Source organism: Dipodomys spectabilis, unplaced genomic scaffold (genome assembly GCF_019054845.1).
Source record: "Dipodomys spectabilis isolate Male_0828 unplaced genomic scaffold, ASM1905484v1 ptg000241l, whole genome shotgun sequence".
Taxonomy (NCBI): domain Eukaryota; kingdom Metazoa; phylum Chordata; class Mammalia; order Rodentia; family Heteromyidae; genus Dipodomys; species Dipodomys spectabilis.
In genome coordinates, this window is record NW_024870918.1 from 5,516,116 (window position 1) to 5,535,954 (window position 19,839).

General features: G+C 39.5%; 1 protein-coding gene across 2 annotated transcripts in view; it reads left to right on the plus strand.

Moving 5' to 3' along the window:
- Nucleotides 1-3,721: 3,721 nt before the first annotated feature.
- The window catches only part of Smc5 (structural maintenance of chromosomes 5), an 80,404-nt gene continuing 64,286 nt past the window's right edge, over nucleotides 3,722-19,839 (plus strand). For both annotated transcript variants that reach the window (XM_042699347.1, XM_042699348.1), the window contains exons 1-3: nucleotides 3,722-3,981; nucleotides 9,069-9,210; nucleotides 17,977-18,029. In XM_042699347.1, the coding sequence (XP_042555281.1) occupies nucleotides 3,797-3,981; nucleotides 9,069-9,210; nucleotides 17,977-18,029 (380 nt within the window). In that variant the 5' untranslated portion in view covers nucleotides 3,722-3,796. The remainder of the gene's footprint in view (nucleotides 3,982-9,068; nucleotides 9,211-17,976; nucleotides 18,030-19,839) is intronic.

A 19,839-nucleotide genomic window follows, 5' to 3' on the forward strand; every position in this document is an offset into this window, starting at 1 on the left:
AGTGGCACTAGCTACTCAGGAGGCTCAGGTCTGAAGATTTCAGTTTGAAACTGGCCCAGGCGGGAAAGTATCTAAAATTGTCATGAGTTAACCACAAAACAGCCAGAAACGGAGGTACAAGCCAAATGGTGGAACTCCAGAACTGAGGGAGAAAGCTAAGGGATAGTTCCCAGGCCCTGAGTTCAAGCCTGAGTGCTGTGCTTACCTCTTCCCCCGCCCCCTCCCCCTCCTGCCGCCACCCCAAAAAATAAATAAAGCTAATTTTAAAATTCAGTGGGAACCAATTGACTATATCTAACAGAAGAGAACTGGGTGAACTGGAAAATAAAGTAATAACAACGCCCAGGCCCAGAGTTCAAGCCCCACGACCGACAAAAAAAAAAAAAGAAAATAAAGTAATAAACCAACTACAGTACAGAGGGATAAAGAAATAGAAAATATACCGACAAAAAAAAAAAAGAAAATAAAGTAATAAACCAACTACAGTACAGAGGGATAAAGAAATAGAAAATATTAGAAAATATCCAACACATTAAAGTAAGAACTTCAGAAAGAATGAATGGAGGTAATATTCAAAAGGGGAAACATTTGATACTCTTTCAGAATTTGTTATTGGTTAAACACATTCATGATTATAAGTAAATGCCAAGAGATCTGGAGTCATATAAGTCAAACTCAATCCACACTTAGAAGCATCACTAAGAAATTATGAGATACTTTAAAATGAACTAAATTTAAATGAGACCACATTCAGACAGACTTTTTCCTAGACTCATTTGTTCTTCTGAAGGCTGCTATCCAAGACAATTTGTATTATCTAAAAGACTTTTTCTATGCACAACACTTTTACTCACCAATGTTTCCTCCATTTCTCTTCTATGTCACAAGGCTCTATTCCTTTTTGTATAGAAGAGTCTTGTCTATATAAACATCAATCCGCTGGCCCTTCTTGGAGTCTCATATTTTGGGACTCCTATGTGAATGCACATAATTAAAATGATTTTGTCTACCATAGCTTATTCCATAGACTCAATTATTAAACCTTTAGAGGGTAGAACGTTTCTGGCGAGGGAAAGGAAAATGTAACAAATATATAAATAAAATAAAAACAAACATCTAACAAAGAATGCATTAATAATCATCTGTTCAAACATCTAAGGTATTAGCAAGTTAAAATCAAAAGACAGTACTGGAGGAGAGTGGGGACCTTCAATCTCTGCCTTAAGACCCTGAGATCAGGGCTTTTTTTGGGGGGGGGATCCGGTCGTGGGGCCTGAACTCTGGGTCTGGGCGCTGTCCCTCAGCTCTTCAGCTCAAGGCTAGCACTCTACCACTTGAGCCACAGCGCCACTTCCGGGTTTTTTCTTTTTGCTTATGTGGTGCTGAGGAATCGAACCCAGGGCCTCAGGCATGCAAGGCAAGCGCTCTACCACTGAGCCACCTTCCCAGGACCAAGAGATCAGGGCTTTAAATAGGATACCTAGTGATCTGAATATTTCCTCCTTTCTTTGTATCTTTTGTTTTGCTTTGGTTTTTGTTGGTACTGGAGATTGAATTTGGGAATTAGGAATTGGGAATTGAACTTTGGGCCTTATGCTTGCCATTCCTCCAGGCTTTTTCTTTCAGTTTGATTTTCAGATAAGATGTACTTTTGTCTGGCAGACCTTGGACCAATGGGAGATTCTTCTATGTTTTTGTCTCTTAGCTAACAGTTGTGTACAATCACACCTGGCCCTTTATTTACATCCAAGGTATTAGATGCAGCCTGTAGGTAGGCCTGAAGGGTCGTGGAGCTGTTCTCAAACTCAGCAATAGATGCAGACATGGTAATAAGGTTATGTGATGGGGTCATGGCCCTAAGTGGAGAGATTCCAACACTGCCCAAACAAACCTTGCTCCAGTCTCTGGTCACTGCTTCCCAGTGGCTGTTCAAAGTCAAGACAAGTAAGCCTAGATCTTGTGGGCAGCAGAAATTAGCCTTCCCTGTATGCAAAAGGTTGAAGAGGGGTAAACAAACAATACTGAGTTGCAAGCGCAGGAAAACCCTGCACAGAATCTTTAAGTTTTGTAATGATTTTTCTTCTCATCTTAGCGCATTACCAAGGATTTCAATAGTAGGGATTATGGCCTCTTTCCTTTGATCTTAATGAGAATAAGTTAAAAGTTTCTCCATTAATGACGTGTGCTCTAGGTTTTTGCTAGATTGCATTAATCCATTTAGCAACCTGATTTATTCCTAGTTTGCTAAGCATTTATTACAAACACATTAAACTTTGCTTCTTTTCATGTTGAGATAATAAGATAACGCCTATTTTTTAAATAGATTCTTAGGAATTCTCCAATATTAACTATATCATGCCTCTATTTGTCTTTAGCATTGCAAATCTATTTTTCCAGTTTGTAGATTCCTCACTTAAAGTGTGGTGAGTTTTATTAAGTTTCAATGTATAGGAAATAATGTCTTTTGTTGATCTAACATATATATGTATACATGTACACACACACATGTGCATGCACACACACACATATGCATATATCCATGAAACTCTAATCTAAAAAAAAAAAGCCATAAGAAAAAACAGATCAGGGATAGCACCCAGACCCTGGGTTCAAGTCCTAGGACTGGTACTGCTCAAAAAAAAAAAAAATTAAGATAAGTTCCCTCTCTTACTGAACCCAGAGCCTTGTATATAACAGGCAAGTACTCTACCACAGAGCTACAGTCACCCTCATTTCCCAGTGATTTAAAAATAAAATTCAGATTCTGCCGTGATGGAGAAGGCTCTGCTCGGTAACCTTGTGCTCTCTGGGCAGCTACTTGGTCCTTTGCTCATCTGTGAACACTCCACGTTCTTTCCCTTTCCTTGACTTCGGGTCTGCAGTTGCCTTTGTCTGAAATGGTGCCTGAGATATCACACGCGTGGATCTTTCTTGTTCTTCAGCGTTTAGCTCAAGCATCCTCTCCAGCACAGTCATCCTATCTTGTTTTCTTCAGAGTACCCCTTACGACCTGAAATTGTCTCGATCCTGTGTTTACCGGTTCTTTTCCTGTTTCCCAGGACAGGAATCAAGAGAGAAAGGCGACCTCGGCGGGGCTCTTTCTGCAAAGACTCTTCCTCTCTTGCACGATGAAGACACGCAGCAAAATGAGTGACTGACACGCGCAGGCCCCGTGCAACCCGGCTCTTCGCCCTCTGGCACGAGAGAGCCTGGGGATGGGATGGGATGGGGGTGGGAGGGGGTTAATCCAGGGAATGGGGAAGATAATCCACTGAGCGAGGCTTTTCATTTTCCTAATTCTAAACGTTTTAAGATCCCTCCCCCATTCTCTGGCAAGGAAAAAGGGAAGAAAAGCCTAGAAGAACCAAAGGCTGGAGCGGCCCCGGGGCTCTCGGGCGGGCACTGGGGGACGACAGGGACCGGAAGAGGCACCAGGCAGGGCAGGCGCCATCCTGCACGCGCGCCCGGGGCCCGGGAAGCATCAAGTGGATTCCCGACCGCTCCAGGCAGCTAACTCGTTCCCCTGACCCGCCACAAACAAGCGCCTCCCTTCCCAGGCCGCGCCCCCGACCCCGGGCCGCGCCCCCGACCCCGGGCCCGAGCTCCGCGCCGCGGGCAGGGCCGGGGAGGAAGGCCGCGCCGCGCCTCTGACGTCACGGGAGGGACTGCGCACGCGCCAGCTCCCGTGAGCCGTCAGGTGCGTCAGCCAGTTCGCGCGGGAGTACGGCGCGGAGGCTCCTGGGGGCCCGCCAGTCGCCAGGAACGGAAGCCGCTGCGGGACGTAGAGGAAGCCAGGATGGCGACTCCCAGCCGGAAGACGACAACCCCCAGCCCCCTGGCTTCCAAGAGGCCGCTCTCGACAGACCTTTCTTCGGAGATCCCGAGCAAGAGGAAGAACTCGACCCCGCCGTTGTCGCTGCTGCCGTCATCCGGGTCTTTCGTGGAGGGCTCCATCGTCCGCATCGCGATGGAGAACTTCCTGTGAGTGGTGCCCGGGCCGCGCCGGGCTGCGGGGCGGGGGAGACGCGCGGGCCGCCCGACGGGGGTGGGCGTGGGGCTCGGGCACCTCCGCGGAGGCCTGGGCAGCTGGAGCACGTTGGTTGCCGTCGGCGGAGCTTGTGTGACTCGACTTACCCCAAACTCGGTTCGGCCAAACCGTTTCGAAGGCCGCCCTGTGCCCGACGGAGAGAGTGTGTCGGGGTCAGGTCCAGCGGAGACCCCAAGTAGGGCCCTGAGACAGGTGGACAGTTGGACACAGGGCAGGTGGACAGTTGGAGACAGTGGTGATGGCTGCGGGGCGGCGCCCCCGAGTGAAACCTTACCCCTCCCGGCAGACCCCGAACCCTACAAAGCCAGTCCCCCCCCCCCCCCGCCCCTTCTCTGCTTTTGTGGAACCAGTTGTCATCGTAGAATCTAAGTGTCATAGCAGCTCTCTAGCGCCAGAAAACCTTTTTTTTTTTTTCCTTCTTCAAGGACTGTTAAAGTAAGTTTGTATCAAAGTTGAATTCTAGTAGCACTGCTGATAGATAGATATATATATATTTTTTTTCAGGCATCTTATCAGTTGCCAAGTACAGAACGAGATGTTGTACTTGTGCATTACTCCATTTCTTCCTAACTCGATCTTATCTCCATTTATGAGATAAGCACACAGCGGTTCATTCAAACTCCCCCCTCCCTCCCCATTTACATAGCTAATCAATAACCACCTTGCTGTTTGAATCCAGATCGGAAAACCTGAATGTAGTCAAGTGATACATTAATATGACGATATAACATAATGATATAACTATATATTTATCAGAGTTCCCTGTGGGCCATACCGAAAGAAGTGGTTAATTTCATCCACAACTAGGAAGAGGACTTGCTAAGGAAGGGAAAAGCACTGTAGACAGAAGTGGCCTGGAAGTTTGGAATATTTAGAAATTGTTATGTAGTTCCGTATGACCTGAACTTAGGATGTGAGTGGATAGGTGGACAGAGGCAGCAACCATTGAGTTGCTCTGTGTTTACTATGTTGAGAAATAACTTCATCCTGTAGAGTCAGAATGTGTAATTTATGTTAGCCTGGAGGTAGTGTTGAAGATGATTTAAAAGAAAGACTCAAGGGAGTAAGATTCAAAATACAGTGGGGGAAAAATAGAGTTTGAAATTAGGAGCCAAAGGAGAGGTTTAACAGGATTTAGCTACAGAGTAATTATACAGTTTAAGGGGAAAGATGGAGTGTGATATCTTCCCCAAGTCTCACCTTGGTTAACTGGCCAGGTGCTATTCAAAAGAGAAATCCAGGGGCTGGGAAGGTGGCTCAGTGGTAGAGCGCTTGCCTTGCATGCCAGAGGCCCTGGGTTTGATTCCTCAGCACCACATAAGCAAAAATAAATAAATAAAAATTAAAAAAAAAAAGAGAAATCCATTTGGGAAGAATAAGTAATAAATGTCATTTAGATTCTGTGGCTTGAAGTAGAAGTGTTCTTTGAGATCTCTAAGATAGATGTTCTATAGGCAGAATTTATAGTAGGAGTATGAACTAATCAGATTTTGCCTGTGTATGTATGTATATATTATATATACATGCATATAGGTGATTGTTGAAGGTACAGAAATGGTTGAGTTTGCCCCACAGGAACTGCAAGTTGGAAGGATAGAAGACCTTACTGTAGTAAGGGTAAGCGAAGAAGAACTTGAGAAGGGACTGTAAGATGAGAACCATGGGAAACTATTAGAGAAGCTAAGGAAAAGAATACTTAAATAATATTTGCGCCGGGCTCTGGTGGCTCACGCCTGTGATCCTAGCTACTCCGGAGGCTGAGATCTGAGGATCACAGTTCAAAGCCAGCCCTGGCAGGAAAGTCCGTGAGACTGTTATCTCCAATAAACCACCAGAAAAAAACGGAAGTGGTGCTGTGGTACAAGTGGTAGAGCACTTGCCTTGAGCTGAAGAGCTGAGGGACGAGCCCAGGCTCAGAGTTCAAGCCCCACAACCAACAACAAAAAAAATAGTTTGCTACATTGAAATCACTGAAAGGAGCCTGCTGAATTTAGAAAACCTTCAATCTTTTGACAAAACAATGGAAAAGAAAACTTTGCAGGAAGAATGAGTGAAGAGTAAGGAGATAAAGCTATAAAAGGGGAGAAAGAAAAGGTAACTGGAAAGTGCCTGCTGAGTGAGAACTTTGAGTTTTAGGAGGGAACTAGGGAGAGAGATGGACTTAGAAAATTAGCAAAGAAATAGAGGAGAGGAAGGCTTTTCCTCAACTTGAGCTTGGAGAGAGCAGAAAAGGGTTCCTAAGAATGGAACAAGGTGAGTGGAGCTGAGAGTGGAGGAATATTCATTTGCAGGCTAAAAGAAACATAAGCTAATCAAGAAACTGAAGAAATACAGTTAAATTCAGAGGTGTGAGCAGAGAATAGGAAAAATAGAAAATGGAAGAAGAGGTGCCTAGAGCTAAATTACATTTAGTTTTTCTTTTTTGAACATGTGATACTGGATTTTCATAATAGTGGGGGCAGATGTGGTTAGTCGCGAAAGAGATGGAAGGAGCAAAGGTGATGAAAATCTAATGCCCAGATTTCTTATTTAAGCAAAGAAATGAATTATTCTATATACTACTTCATCACTACTAGAGTGATTTTAAATGGGAAGTATGATGGATTTAGTTTTGAATATATGAAGTTTACGTTTTATGTGATGTCTGAATAGTTATTGAAGAGGTATTGCACATTTAAGTCATCTGGGATTATATTCAGAAAGCTGTAGCCTGAGGTCATCTATAAGATTACTTACAAACTGTATAGAGGGAGAAGAGAATGAACCTTTGAAAATAGCTTTTTCAGGGGTAGCTCAGAGAAAGGAAACCTACCAAAAGTGGGTTTTCAATAAACACAGTATGAAGAATAAATTTTAAAAATGCAGAGGCTTTGTTTTGCTTTTCACAAGTCTGTTTATAGACTTGTAATTTTATAGACCAGTAATTTATAATTTTATAGACCAATAATTCTCATGCTTTTTCCTGTTTTTTGTTTGTTTTTGTGATGGTCCTAGGTCTTGAACCCAAGGACTGGGTGCTGTCCCTGAGGATTTTTTGCTCATGGCCAGTGTTCTACCACTTGAGATACAGGTCTACTTCTGGCTGTTTGGTTGTTAATTGGTGATAAGAGTCTCATAGACTTTCCTACCTGGGCTTGCTTCAAACTGCAATCCTCAGATATCAGCCCCTGAGTAACTATGAGATTGTAGTCATGAGCCCCTGTGTCCCAGTTTCCCTGTTGTTTTTATTGAGTACCAGTTAATTTGGCATTTGACCAGAAATCTCACAGCATGAAAGCTAAATATTAAAGAGACTTAATGTGTTGAGATTAAAAAGTTACGTGTCAAAGAATTTGCTAAATATCTGAAGGTCCTGAACTAGTTCTAATTTAACAGTAATGTTTTTATTAAAACCTACCTGCTGGGGCTGGGAAGGTGGCTCAGTGGTAGAGTGCTTGCCTTGCATGCATGAGGCCCTGGGTTCGATTCCTTAGCACCACAAAAGCAGAAAAGGCCAGAAGTGGTGCTGTGGCTCAAGTGGTAGGGCGCTGGCCTTGAGCTGAAGAGCTGAGGGACAGCGCCCAGGCCCAGAGTTCAGGTCCCATGACCAGCAAAAAAAAAAATCTACCTGCTAACAGAACAAAGCATTGATTCTGTGTAGATTGGTGGAGCTAGGAAGCCAGCAAGAGAATTCTTTGCCACTTATACTAATTTTTATTACTACCTGGCTTTTCAAACTCATTAATGTTTTAAGTGTTAAATTGAAAAACATTTGTTAAGTTATATACTTAGGAGATTAGCAAGCTAGGCATTTATGCTTGGGAAGTATTTGTGGGTCCCATTCAGAATACTCAAAGACAAATCAGAAGAAAACCTGATTTTTATTTTTTGACTCATGTTTTGTCATATGTGCCCCAAACAACTGATAAAGATTAGATGCTATGTGGGTAGATAAAATACTTGACACCATGTAGCTATATGGTGGGAGGAATATTACAAATGTGCTTGATGATTACGTATTCTTGCTTTTTCTCAGAGGGCTACAGATGATTTTACGTAGACTAACATATCCATTGGTGAATCTTGCACCATGTTAAAGGAAGTGATTTTTTAATGATAAGTGAAAACATGGAGTCAAAACATGCCTTCAGTTTTCTATTTAAATAATAGTTTGGAGGGATTGCTTCTAATATTAAAATATGCCAAATTGGAGGGAAAAAAATCAAAGAATGTGCCACGGTCTCACGTGTAAAAAAGTTGCTTTAATTTATTTGTACAATAGCTTGATATAGTCTGCCATGTATTGTGCTCTTTTTTATTTATGTGTGTACAGATGTGTGTGTGCATCAGCCCTTATGGCTGTTGCTTGGCTTTTTTGCCAAGGCCAGCACTCTCATCACTTAAGCCACGCCTCCGGTTCCTTGTAATTATTTCCAATGGATAAATTATGTCAAACTCTGCTTTCTTGTGACAGTTTTATTTTTTGGCTGTGCTGAGATAGGACGTCAGGGCCTCAAACTTGCTATGCCACGAGCACTGTGCCATTGTCCCACTCCCCAGGCTCTGCACGGACTGTGTTTTGAAATTGCGCATACTGACTTGTATATACATTATCACCTTTTTTCATACTGACTTGTATATACATTATCACCTTTTTTCATTTCTTCACTTGAGAGATTTCTCCTCTACATGGGTAGTTTTTGAAAACTTACAGTGTAAGGATATAGCCTTGTGGTAAAGTGGTTGCTTAGCATGTATAAGTACCTCTTAACTGCCCACAAAAAAATAACCTGTAAAGTTAAATTTGTATGGTTAGCTTGTTTTTAGGTAAATTTCAGGAATGTTGTAGATGATGATAATAAAGCAAGAACTGCTTATTTATTTGTTGGTGATAGTGGCGCATGAACTCAGGGCTTCCCAGTTGCTAGGTAGATGTTCTGCTGCTGAGCCATACCTCCAGCCCAAGAAAATATTTTTCTCCTCTTACGCTTAAAGCATCTGTCTAATAATTGCCTAATAATTTCACCTCTTTATAATTCAGAACATATGATGTCTGTGAAGTATCTCCTGGACCCCACTTGAATATGATTATTGGAGCTAATGGAACAGGAAAGTCAAGCATTGTATGTGCCATTTGTCTTGGATTAGCAGGCAAACCTGCTTTCATGGGACGGGCAGATAAGGTAAGTTGATATAATTACCTCTTAAGAAAATTCAAAGCTATTAATTGCTTTTAGAAATAAATAAATATTTCTACTTCTTTTGTTCAAAGTGAGTACTCTACCACTTGAGCTACAGTGCCACTTGGCTTTTTTTAATTAGTTTATTGGAGATAAGAGTCTTACTGAGTTTCTTGCCCGGGCTGGCTTGGAACCTCGATCCTCAGATCTCAGCTTCCTGAGTAGCTAGGGTTACAGGTATGAGCCACAGCTCCCAGCCTACATTTTAATTCTTTAGATATAGCAAATGTGTAGTGTTTGAACGTAAGAAATAAATTTGGATGGCAGACAGGCTAGCAGGAGATTTTCCTTTCTGTATTTTGTACCATATATCTAGAGAATTTTATAAGTACCTACTGCCTGAAATGCTAGATATCATGCCATGGTTTTTGTTTTTTTTTTTTGTTTTTTTTATGTTACTGGGATTTGAATTCAGAGTTTGGCACTTGTTAGGCTTGCTGTACCACTCTGCCAATGCCTCCCATCCTGTTTTTTACTGCTTGTTTGTTGTTGTTGTTGTTGTTGTTTTGGGTCCGGTCATGGGGCCTGAACTCCGGGCGTGGGCGCTATCCCTCAGCTCTTCAGCTCAAGGCTAGAGCTCTACCACTTGAGCCACAGCACCACTTCCGGATTTTTCTTTTTCGCTTATGTGGTACTGAAGAATCGAACCCAGCGCCTCATGCATGCAAGGCAAGCGCTCTACCACTGAGCCACCTTCACAGCCCATACTGCTTGTTTTTGAGATAGGGTCTCATTTTCCTGCTGGGCATGTACCTGAACTACAATTTGCCTACTTTAGGCTTCCTGTCCTTGCTAGGATCAGAGGTGTTTGTCACTGAATCCAGCTTTCCTGGATTTTTTTCCTGGAGTTTTTTGACTTCTGTATCTGTTTTTTTTGTTTGTTTGTTTGTTTTGGTCCGGTCGTGGGGCCTGAACTCTGGGCCTGAGCGCTGTCCCTCAGCTCTTCAGCTCAATGCTTGAGCCACAGCACCACTTCCGGCTTTTTTCTTTTTGCTTATGTGGTGCTGAGGAATCGAACCCAGGGCCTCAGGCATGCAAGGCAAGCGCTCTACCACTGAGCCAACTTCCCAGCCCAACTTCTGTATCTGGACTAGTTTGGAACCTTGGTCTTCCATTCTGAACTTCTCACCATAGTTTGGGATTACAGGCATATGCTACTGCCTCAATTGTGGGTTGAGAAGGTCTCTCAAACTTTTCTGCCTTAACTGTCCTCAAAATGAGATCCCCCATTTCAGTCTCCCAAGTAGCTAGGATCATACTTGTGAGCCACTTAGATGCCTAGCTGTAGTGTTATTTTTAAATACAACACTGGAGGTTTTGGAAAATGAAGTATAAAAAGTACAGCAACAAAATACTGTGAATCCAAAGACTGAAGTGCTAGGCATTTGCTTTAAAGCTCAGCTTTTGAATTGTTTTCAGTGGTTCATGGGAGTTTGTGATGGTATCTTCCTGTAAACCTACCACTCTAGAGGTTTCTATCTGCCTGAAAACCTAGCCATCATCACTGGTGGTAAGGGGTTAGAAGATAACTCCTGGAAGCAAGGCAGTTGTGTAGACAAGAAAATTAATATCACAGAATTGGAAAGTGGGTATAGTTTGTTCATCATTAGATAGTTGGGGGGAAGATGTCTTTTGAAGGATTTGTAACCAGAGCCTTGCCAACGTGGGAACAGACTTCATATTACCTTTATGAACTAAAGAGTATGAACTGTGACTGGCATGATGGTAAGTGCTTTAATCTTACCACTCAGGGGGCAGAAGCAGGAGAATCTTGAGTTTGAGGCCAGCCTGATTTTAATAGTGAGTTCCAGGCCAGTCTGGATTATATAACGAAACTCTGTCTTACAAATCAAACAAAAAAAATCAACAGACACAAATGTTATAAATTATAATTTTAATTGAAAGCTGTCTTAGTAATATCTCTCTACCAGTTCTCCAAAGAATTTTAACCCAAAAGTTCTAAAAAACTCACCCATAAAATATGGTAAAAGTAAATCATTTAAAATAAGAATTATCCAAACCAACATACTGCACAAGCAGATCTACAAGTTTGTATAGGTAAATTAATTTAAAGAAATAAAAGAAGGTATAACAAAGGAATAAATGACAAAAAGATTGGTAAATTTGAAAAAGGAGCTAGGCATGAGGATACCTGCCAGTAAACCTAGCACTCCAGAAGTTGAGATTGGAGGGTCACTAGCTTAAGGCTAAGCTGAATTACATAGTTCCAGTCTAAATGGGCTGTGTAGCAAGAGTGTGTCATATAAATGAATTCAGGTATAATCTTAGCTACTTGGAAGGCTGATTGTAGATCAAGGCCCTTTCAGGCAAAAAGTTTGTGAGACCCCTTAGTTCAATCAATAGAGATGACATGCCTGTCATCCCAGCTACTGAAGGAATCATAAAATAGGATTGAGATCCAGTTGTGGACCAAACAAAAAGTGAGATTCTTATCTCAAAATAGTGCAGAAAAAAGCTGGAAGTGTGACTCAGTGGTATTTTGCTTAGGAAGCACTAAGCCCTAAATTGAAGCCTCAGTACCGCCCCCTCCCCAGAACAAAAAAAGGGTGAGGTAGGGGGGAGACAGAGTGTAGAGAAATGAAAAATGTACTACTTGAGAAAGCACCAAAACACATTTGAAAATCTATATTCCAAAGACACATTAACCAAGACACATTTGAAAATTTATATACCAAAATGCTTGAAAAAAGTTTCCTATATACAATATAGAGAGAAAATGTAAAATCAATGTTAAGATATTAAGTAGTGGAAAAGTCTAATTACAGTTACAAAGAGAGATAATGACTAATGAATAGGCAGTATTTAAAGGAAGAATGACTAGAAATTTTCCAGAAATCTTGAAAAACTTGAATCCTCAGAAACAAAAAGCCCAGTACATCCCAGGCATGAGAAATGAAAGAAATCCACAGATGATACTCATTGTAGTGAATTTCAGAATATAAAATGCAGTAGTAATATCTTCCTACAATAGGTAGAATAAGAAAATGAGAAAAGTTTAAGATCTTCACTAAAGAATCTTTGCAAAGCTGGGTGCTGGTGGCTCACGCCTGTAATCCTAGCTACTCAGGAGGCTGAGATCTGAGGATCGCGGTTCAAAGCCAGCCCAGGCAGGAGAGACCGTGAGACTCCTATCTCCAATAAACCACCAGAAAACCGGAAGTGGCGCTGTAGCTCAAGTGGTAGAGCGCTTGCCTTGAGCTGAAGAGCTGAGGGACAGCGCCCAGGCCCAGAGTTCAAGCCCCACGGCCGACCAAAAAAAAAAAAAAAAGGATCTTTGCAAATACACATTGTGTTTCCATAACCCCTAATCTTTGAGTGCGGACATAATGCCAAAGCTGAAATTCTATACTGTGAAGTGTTCTTTAATGCACAGAATTGTTGAAAATATGTTCAAATTTTTCAGACAACATGTATAATATATGAATGTAACATAAATGGGTTTTAGGTTTAGGATTGAATCTTGTTCCCAGCATAACTTCTGGGCTTGAACTCTGGGCCTGGGCGCTGTCCCTGAGCTCTGTAGCTCAAGGCAAGTGCTCTACCACTTCAGCCACAGGGCCACTTCCAGTTTTCAGGTGGTTAATTGGTGATAAGAGTCTCACAGACTTTCCTGTCCTTTCCTGCCCAGGCTGGCTTTGAACTGCGATCCTCAGATCTCAGCTTCCTGAGTAGCTAGTATTACAGGTGTGAGCCACTGGCAGCCTGCTCCAGGATAACTCTTTTTACATGCAAATATTTCAAAAATCTGAAAACAGAATCCTAAAACACTTGTAGTCTCAATCATTTGAAGTAAGGAATACTTAACCTTATGTAAAATGCATAATATAGCCAGATGTGGTAGAATACACTTGGAATCCTAGCAGCATTCAGGAGGTTGAGGCAGTCAGAGTTTGCGACCAACTTGGTCAGCTTGAGGCCCACCTGGTTTATATAACCAGGTCCTGTATCGAAAAGCTACAAAAATGAGTGAATGAATGAATGAGTGAGTTATGGTTAAATTGAATTTATTCAAGGAATGAAAAATTGAACAGTAGGAATAATATGTTATTAAGGAGAGTTGTGTGATCATCAGTAGTTATAGAAAAGCATTTAATTAAATTCCATAATAATATATGCTATTTCTTAACAAATAAGGGATAGAAGGGAACTTTTAAATCTTAATAAAATATATCTATGAAAACATATAAAAGTTGAAGTTACCCAGAATTACTACTGTTAACATTATATTTGGAGAAGATCTAGGTGGAATGGCAGAAGACATGATATCCATGGAAAGAAACAAAATTATTATTCACAGATTACATGGATGTCTGCTTATAAATCCAAAAGAATCCATAGATTGTTTGGGTTTGTTGTTTATAATAGCAATAAATGTACAGGTTGCATAGAAAACAAATCAGCAGATGACATATTACTACATGCAGAAATTGCAAAATTTATTTAAAGTTATTGAATTTTGATGGAGAGATATTATACATCATTGTCATCAAAAATGTTAGTTATAATGTTTATATATTCAGTATTAGTCCATTCAGAATTCCAGTAATGTCTATAATAAATTAAGATAGTTTGAACATTTTAAATTGGAACCCCTTTGTATAACTATTCAAAGATACTACTAAAAAAAAAGTGATTTGAAGACTTATATTACATTCAAAGGGCCATAGATAACTCAAATAACTCTTTAAAAATTAGAATAAAGTAGGACAATTGCCTTATCAGATATCAAGACTTAATATGAAAGATGGGCATGAAGACAGATTCCCTTTAATCCTAGCAGATTAAACAGAACTCAGAGGTTCTGTGCTGACAAACAAACAAAAAGAAAAAATAGGACTGTGCATTAATATTAATTAAGCCATTGTGGTATTGCTATATAAATAAAGAACGGAGGATAAAGAACAAGGAACCTAGACACAGTGCTGTAATTAGTATAAACTTAATTCATGACAGAACTAACATTGTAGGTCAGTGGAGAAAAGACGGCTAAATATATTACTAAGACCAATGGTTATTTGATGGAAAAAATAAAATTTAATTGAATCCAATCCAACAAGTCAATTTCAGGTTATAATAGAAACTTAGAAGAAAAATAGGCAAAAGATAAACTCATTTTATAAGAGCTCATCGAGTTTATTCATTGCAGTGGAGGTTTTCTAACTTTTTGTCCAAGTTGGCCTTGAACTTTAATACCTCCCAAATAACTGATTAAGTTGTAAGCCACTATATCTGATATATCTTCTAAACATGACATAAAGTTTGTGTATGTTCTTGGGCAGTGTACTATATTTCACATAGGAACACTTGAGAAGAAAGTAGAGATTGAATTGTCACTGAAAATATTTTTAATACTTGAAATGAGAATAACTTAAAATTATTATAGTTACAAGATTAAAAGAAACATCTCTTAAAATTGTAAATAAACCTATTCAAAATGCTTTTTACAAAAAAATACTGTATTGGAGGCATTTATGAAATAGAAAGGATAGATATTTTATTAATAATTAGCCTGTGACCTTGGACAATAGTCTATCTAGACTTCAGATTTTCATTTCAAATATTAGGTAATCAGAGTGGTCCAAAGACTAGCTCAAATTTTATGAATATTGGCTTAATATTCTTTAATTGTCAGAACATAAGTTCTATTCTTTTCTCTGTAATAGTGTGTTGGATGTATTCCAAGAACTGTACAGTGGAATGAATTGCACTATTACCAATTTTTTATAAACCTCTCACTGTTTATTTTGCTATGAAGAAACGACATCTTGGAGAGCAGGGCAAGATTATTAGAAGCACCTGCTGCTTTCACTCACTGATAATTAGAAGAATCTGGTAACACAGAAGAGACTAGATTCTGAAGACAGAAAGAGAGGTGGTAAAGGAGGCAGAAACCACAAAGGAGGTGGTGGTGAGGCAGAAAACTGCAGAGAAGCAAACCCAGCAGAAGAAAAACATTGATGAGTTCTGATCCCATACCTGGCTCTCCCAGTGGGAAATGGGAGCTGAAGATACCATTACAAGATTCATCTAAAGGTATTGGAGTAGTAGTAGTGACTGGCCTTCATAGGAATGTCCACAGTCACAATATTCTGGTTTATCAGGGCCCATGGCTTTAGCAGCAAAGCTCCCTCACCCTGAGCAGAGAAGAGGTCTGCGCAGGATCTACAGCACTGAAATTGATGAATTGATTCCTAGGTTACAACCCTTCAGTCTAGTACAGGAAAAAATACTCAACCCTTTTACTACCCAGTCTTAAGTGATATCTGAGAAATTAACTAAAAGAACAAGAGATTGAAATCTTTACCAAAAACATGGCTCCAGATGAGTAAATTCCAGTGGGGGGGAAAAAAATAGGAATCACTAAATTTATGACTGAACAAGGCATTATGCCTCCCTCAAAAGTCAACAGATGAACTAATAACTGTAGAAAAGTCAGACAAGTAAATGAAATGGAGAAACAATGCACATTATAAAAGGAATATTTAATGATTTTAGAACTCCTGAAAACAAGTAAAATTGAAATTATGGAACTGAAGAGCTCAATAACCCAAAGGGAAAAACTCAATCAAAAGCCTATCTAATAGAACAAGTTGAAGACACTGTATATCAGGGCTTGAAGATAAAGCAGAGCAATTAGATCAGTCAGTCAACAACCTTAAAAAAAAAAAACACATAAGAAAATACAAATGGAACTTAGAACACCAGCAGAAGGCCAAAACTACCAATTATAGGATAGAAGAGAAAATTCAAACAAAATTCATCATTAACCTATCAGTAAATACTAGCAGGAAATTCCAACTTTGAGAAAGAGAGGCTTCCCAAGTAGAAGGTCTATAGGTCTGTTTATTAGACAAAATTGGAGAATACTCCTAAATATATTATAGTTAAGTACACAGAACAGAGAAAGTATTAAAAGCTACTACAATGGCAAGCCCATCTGAATAACAGAAATTTTCTGAAGACAAACTAAATGAAAAGGATGACTGGAAAGACATAGTCCAAACCCTGAAAACTAACAATTGTCAACCTAGATTAGTGTACCCAGTAAGACTATCCACAATTTAGGACAAAAACTCTGTAATAACTACAAAGCTAAAGGAATTCATGGCTTAAAATAGCACTGTATAAGGAATCCTATCCACAGAAGAAGAAAACTGAAAATAGAATAACTCAGAGAGGAGTAAATTAACAGAAGGAATAGGAAAGAATCAGTATAAAAACAACAAAATGACAGGAAATAGGATATATCTTTGAATATTAACAATAAATGTTAATAGTTTGAACTCTCCACGACATAAAATAGCAAAATGGATTAATAAACAAGAGCCAGGGATTCATTTTGTACAAGAAATATATCTCATTTTCAATGAAAAGTATAGACTTGAGGTGAAAGGATAAAAGGGGTCTTCAAATTAAATGGACCCCAAAACTGCAGGAGTAACTACTTATTTCTGATAAAAACACTTCAAATTGAAATTAAGAGAAAGAAGGACAGTTTATATAAGGAAACATTCTATCAAGGGGAAATTTTAATTTAACATGTGTACCGAGCAGTGTCACAACCCAATTCATTGTAAACAAAGACGTTGAATTTATGTATCAGCATGATAATAGTGATAGAAGTCAGTTTCTCATTCTTAACCAATGAATAGTGATCCTTTCAAAAAAAGAATTGTTTTTTTGAGACCAAGACTTTGAAATTAGTGTCTGATGCTCTCTCTTGCTCACTGACTGGTACTCTACCACCTGAGCCATGCCCAGAACCCATGGATTCTAACCAATCACTCACACACACATTCCTCAGAATCAGAACTGACACTATAGACTAAAGGGATACATGTACATAGTATTTTACCTGAACAGTTTTTTTATTTTTTGTTTTTGTTTTTATTTTTCTGAGCCTTTATTTCATGGTGTATATATTGAGACCAGGATGTACTTCACGGTTTCTAGTTAGAATTTAATGAGAAATAGGTAAAATGCTTGCTTAGTACAGTAGCATAAGTAGGGAATGGTTGGTAAATGTTAGCTGTTATAATTATAACTTTTTTACTAACTAACATTCCTAGTATTAAAAAGAGCATTATTTGCAAGATGTATTTCCTAAAATTTGCCATAATTTTAATTTAATTACAGCCCAGTGTGAGATCCAGTTTGTTTGCAGGCCCAGGGTCTGTTTCCATGCTTAAACTCAGTCATTTGGAACCATGCTTAAGCTCATAGTCATATAGTCTATTTTATTATGCAAATTATAATTATTGCTTCTTTTAAAAAAGTCAATGACAATTACATCCTAGTTTATATGGGATATGTAATATTATACTTGTTAATATTTAATGTATGCAATTCTGTACAAATATTCAGTAGTAGTACGAGTTTGTTCTCATGGGGGTTTTTTGGTAAGTAAATAGGCAGTAGGGCTTATTCTCATAAGTCTTAGCTGCCTTGACCATAGGTGGTCCATAATTTTAACTATTACAAATTTGAACAAATTACTATTGTTATTTGTGGGAGTAAAGATGGAGGAACTCAGGTCTGGGAAGGATACTTTTAGAAAGTAATAAGAATGGGTATTCATGTAGTTACTATTTAAATCCTGACTTGCCAAACAATACTGACTGGTAAATCTCTGATTGTTAATCTGGAGATGTTATCACACAGTTCATATTTTCTTTTTTTATGCCTTAGGTTGGATTTTTTGTGAAGAGAGGATGTTCCAAAGGAATGGTTGAAATTGAATTGTAAGTGCTAAAAGTTCTGGAACCACCTTTTCTGCATAATTTTTTAGCTTATTTTATGTTTTCTGGTGACTTTAGAAGATAATACAGTTATGGGATAGATACTAAAAATAATACTTAAAGAATATTTTATCCAAACATGACTTTATGTATCTTTTCAAATTCAAACTATAAGAGTTTTATTTTGGAAAAATTCTCAAGGAGATTCTAAGTTTATGGAAATAATGAAATAGAAATATACCTCTAGCTAAATGTTGATTAAGGGCGTGTGCAGAATTTTTCACAGATTTAAATATTTGTTGGTTTTTTTTAACTCATTTTGAAAATAATACTTGGACTGGGGTGAAGTTCAGTGGCAGAGTGTTTGCCTAGCAGTCTAGAGGCCCTGGGTTCAGTTCTTAGCACTTTAGAAAGCATTAGGTAACATGTATTTGGCTTCTTAAAAATATGGAGACAAAAGCATATAAAGTTGAAAATGAAAGCCTACTTAAAATAATTCTACTTTTAGGACTAACCACTGTTGACAGTTTAGTGAATCTTGTCTGTGACAAACACAGACACTTCTGTCGCCGTCCTTTATGATATTGATAGTGAAAGGTTAGAGTATTTGAGGTAGTGACCATTTGTTGCTTGTTTCAGAGCAGAGCTAAACCACCTGGTTGTGTGACCTTATAAGACCTGCAAATCCTTAGCTCGGTACTCTCCTCCTGGGCTCCGCTGTGTCGGAGTGTAGGACAAGGCCCGAGCTGCAGCCCGTTTAAATAAAACAGCTGTAGAGTCTGACTTTCGGTGGTCTTCTTGGTGGGGGTCCTGCGACCTTGGCATAACAATAGTTCATCATGATATCCTTTTTCATTAAGCCTAAATATTTTCAGTTGACCATACAATTTCTGGGTGTTTAAGACAGTTTCATTTATGTAAGCCCTGCTAACCTGGAAATCATGATCCTCCTGCCTCAGTCTCCTGAATGCTTTGACGATAGGCATGTGCTACCATACCTCTTCTTTATTAACTATCCCTGGTAGCTTCTGTCAGATCAGGATTGATACTTATAAATTATCAGTAAGTTGGCCATTTTTAGTGTATATTGTTTTAGTCTTTTTGCATATTGTTTACATGATTTTTAGTGTTTTGGAATACTTATGGAAAATTGTGAATGTTTTGAGCTAACACGGATCATATGATAGCCCTATCAATTCATAGGCTATGAGAAGATAGTAATTACTGAAAAACTTGGAAAATTTTCTGCTTATAGTTTTGCAGGTTCAAGAGCATAGGCTTTTGTTTAACTGATAACCTCCTTAGCAAAGTCATGTAACAGCAGTCATTGTGTCAGGAGAGCATGTGGGAAGGTCACATGGTACTGTGAGACAGGAAGCCAGAGCGCAGTCTGGGGAATGGGCTTATACCTTAACAGCAGCTCACTCTATTGGGAATGAATTGGGTTCCATGAGACCACTTCATTCCCTTCCAAGGAAACTCCTGCTTAGTAACTTAACCACCTCCCAGTAGGCCCCCACCTCTTGAAGATTCCACCACCATGCTTAGAACCTACACCCAAAGGACAGCAGTCTACCACATAGTAGCTTCTAAATCATGGTAATGTTTATCCTGTTAGCAGGAAGCTTGCAAATCCGGGGGATATACCAAACAAAAGTTCAAATAAAAGCTCAGAGAAATGTTTAGGAGAAGAGACAGAGAGAGTGATGGGTAAAGTGACAAATGATTGCCTTGATCTCTCGTGCTGCTGGGCACTATGGGAATGTCTCTTTGGGAGCTTTTTCTTGCTTCTACTTAGTCTTGACTGAACACA